The following is a 3,545-nucleotide window of genomic DNA, read 5'->3' as shown; positions in this document are numbered from 1 at the left end:
AAGATTTACAGGAGACTCGGGAGTCTTATGCCGGCCCTTGGCTGCTTGGCGGTGATTTCAGCCTCGTTTCTTCCATTGAAGATAAGAGCAATGGGCCCATCAATAGACACACCTCGAGCCGCTTCCGCGGGTTCATCGCGGACATGGAGCTTCGGGGTGTATACATGCATGGCCGCCGCTACACTTGGTCCAGCGAACGAGACTCTCCAACCCTTGTGCGCAACGACAGATTCCTCTACACTTCCAACCAGGACACCTCACAGCCTCACGCTCACCTTCAGTGCCTTGCCACAATTGTCTCCGATCACTGCCAGCTGTTCCTAGACTGTTCCCCGCTCCAAGTAGGCCCTAAACGATTCCACTTCGAGCGATTCTAGATCAAACTCGACGGCTTCTAGGAGATGGTGGCGGATGACTGGGCCGGCGTCCATGACCCAGACCACTTTTGGCGTGTTTACCTCCGCCTCAAGCACACCGCGTGCCGCCTCCAGAGCTGGGGTGCGCGTACCATCGGTCATGTTTCACTTCAGCTCTTGATCGCGTGCGAGCTCATGGCTCGGCTGGATGCGGCGCAAGACTACCGTCCTCTCTCCCCCTCGGAAACCTGGCTGCACAGAAATCTCAAGCGCGCGTATCTGGGGCTGGCCTCACTAGAGAGGTCCATTGCCCGTGAGCGGGTCAGGTTCAGCTGGCTCAAGGAGGGCCAAACCAACACTATGTTTCTGAAGATGCACGCAGCCAACATGCATCACAAAAACCACATCTTCTCTCTGCGGCTTGATAACACAACTGTCCACGACGAGCAAGGCATGGCAGAAGCTCCGTTCCACCACTTCTCCTCCCTCTTTGGGTCATACTCACCTCGGGAATTCTCCATCAACCTTGACCAGATTGACGACCGATCCTTTGATTTGGCCGATCTTGAGCACCCATTCACAGAAGATGAAATCCTCAAAGCAATGCGGGCGCTCCCCTGTGGCAAAGCTCCGGGCCCCGACGGCTTCACCGCGGAATTCCTCGTTGCCTGCTGGGACATGATCAAGGCCGACATCTGCGAGGTGTTCGACAATTTTTACTCCATGAACGGGCGCAGCCTGCAGCGTCTCAACGAGGCCCTCATCACCCTCCTGCCAAAAAAACAAGATGCCTCCGCCCACTCGGACTACCGGCCCATCAGCTTGATCCACCTAATTGCCAAGTTCATCGCCAAAGTCCTCTCGCTCCGACTCGCTCCTCGTCTGAGCCAGCTCGTGTCCACTAACAAGAGCGCATTCATCGCCGGCCGCTGTGTTCACGACAACTTCATGCTTGTCCAACAGACCGCTCGCCAGCTGCACAACTTGCGGGCGCCTAGGGTGCTCCTCAAGCTCGACATAGCGCGCACTTTTGACACGGTGAAAGGACCACGATGTCGCCTAGAGGGGGTTGAATAGGCGTTTTAAAATCTTTTACGGATTTGGCTATATCCTAATGCGGAAATAAACTAAGCGGATACTTTTCAAGCACAAATCCTAAATATACTAGGCTAACTAAGTGCACCAAAAACTTAGGATAAACAAGATGAGAACAGCAAGGATATGAGTAAGCACAAGTAAGTCACACAAACTTACTCAATGCATATCACGAGATATGGAAATGAATAATACACACAACCACAAGTAAGCAATAAAAGCTTACACAAATTGTATCACAATATATCGAATTGAATGATACAAGCAAACTCAAGTAAGCACTACAAGCTTACACAAGTTATGTCACAAGATATGGAAATGAATGTTACAAGCTAGCAATTCACACTAAGCATAAGATAGAACAATAGTAGAAAGCATGAATTGCGAATAAAAAGTGTAGGCCTAAATAATCTCTTCAAGGGAATGGTCAACACAATATAATGAGGACAGCAAGATATAGTGAATGCACGGTCAAGTGACCAAAGTAAACCACAAGTAAGGAGTTAGGGTTAGGGATAACCAAAGTCACGAAGACGAGGATGTATCCCGATGTTCACTTCCTTGGAGGGAAGCTAGTAGCCGTTAGAGAGGTGGATGTTACCACGAAGGCACACCAACGCCATGAAGGCTCACCCTATTCTCCTTGAGATATCACCACGAAGGCGATTCTCATCCACTAGTGGTAGACCTTGAGGCGGCCTCCAAACCTTCACAAACTTTCTGGGGGACAAATCACAAGTTGATTCCTCACCGGAGCACTCCTACCGCCTAGGAGTCTCCAACCTCCAAGAGTAACAAGAACAAAGGGGAAATGCTCAAGACTTGCTCAAATCACGAATTCCTTTGGTCAAGAGAGGGAGAGGGAGTGGATCTATCACTTGATTGGAAAAACTCTCAAGAACTCTCAGGAATCTCTCCGGGATCTAAGATTTGGTGTAGGAGAAATGAGAGGGAGCCACTTGTGTTCTTCGGGCGATTTGGGATCTAGTGGTCAACCCTCTACCGTATTAGTAGAGGGATATATATAGAGGGCCTAGAAAACTAGCCGTTTGTGAGTAAGTGATAGCGTCGGGCTGGACATCCGGGCAAGTGCCGGACATCCGGTGGGCACAACCAACATATGAAAACAGGTTCTGGAATTTGCGGGCCGGATTTCCGGGAGGATCCCGGACATCCGGGGCGACCCGGAAGCCCGGACATTCGGCCAAGTCCCGGATGTCCGGCCATTAAAAAAACAGCAGGAACCCCAAAACTGAAACATGCATAACTTTCACATATGGACTCCGATTTTGATGATCTTGGGCTTGTTCTGAAGCTATGGAAAAGCTCCAGGTCCTCACATAGAGAACCACCCAAGATAATCCAAAATTAAGGGTGCAAAGCATGCAAGGGTTATACATATACTTTGGGGAACCTAGTTGGCTTTGGATTTTCTTTTGAGATATGTAGGCATATTGTATTTGTATTGGATAGGAGTGAAATATGCCTATGTTGGAATATGATGTGAGAAGAATAGAAATAGATGATGTTGACTTGAGCAAATCCATCACTTACCCCTTTGATCCCCTCTTAATAGCGCGGGATCCCTATAACTCAAGAATCATAAAAGAACTATACTAGATAGCTACCGGAAACTCATTCTTGAGCATATATCCTTTTCGATGGTCATCGATCCTCACATCTAAAGCCAAAGGAACTAATACCTTTGACTAGCGCCTTTCACTTGAGCTTTATATTGATGTTTCTTCATGGCTCAAGTTGAAGGCAAGACATTGGAGAAGTCTTCAAGTAGCTCCCCCATGCACAATGTGGAAAGCTTTGCTTTGCATTCATCTTTACTTGTCCATCAGCATTAATTACTTGATGACATACTTTGATGAGCATCAAGCTTTCTTATAAGCACCAAGCTCATGAGAATTACCTAACCCACATAACATAAACAACACATAGTACGGGTTAGTACACAAAGCGCAATCAATAAATTCTTACCATACCACAAGATCTCATGTGGCACATGATATGCGCTTGTGTGTTGACCATCTTAGAGGTCAATCTTTGATCTTTATCTTGGTCAACATTTATCTTTGCTCCATG

The 3,545-nt window shown here is 47.9% G+C and overlaps 1 protein-coding gene across 1 annotated transcript; it reads left to right on the top strand.

Annotated features, from left to right (window-relative positions):
• Positions 1-401: 401 nt before the first annotated feature.
• LOC147990940 (uncharacterized) lies at positions 402-1,433 on the top strand. The gene has a single exon (XM_087538462.1). It carries the CDS (start codon positions 402-404, stop codon positions 1,431-1,433), a length of 1,032 nt encoding a protein of 343 aa, XP_087394588.1.
• The last annotated feature ends 2,112 nt before the right edge of the window (positions 1,434-3,545 follow it).

The sequence above is a fragment of the Triticum urartu genome, chromosome 1A (assembly GCF_056163025.1).
Source record: "Triticum urartu cultivar PI428250 chromosome 1A, HENAU_Tu73, whole genome shotgun sequence".
Lineage (NCBI taxonomy): Eukaryota > Viridiplantae > Streptophyta > Magnoliopsida > Poales > Poaceae > Triticum > Triticum urartu.
Note: the sequence above shows the minus strand (reverse complement) of the source record. Positions and strands in the feature narration are given on the sequence as shown.

Excerpts from the sequence above, each read along its gene's own strand:
- LOC147990940 (XM_087538462.1), top strand. The coding sequence starts at position 402 with ATGGTGGCGGATGACTGGGCCGGCGTCCATGACCCAGACCACTTTTGG.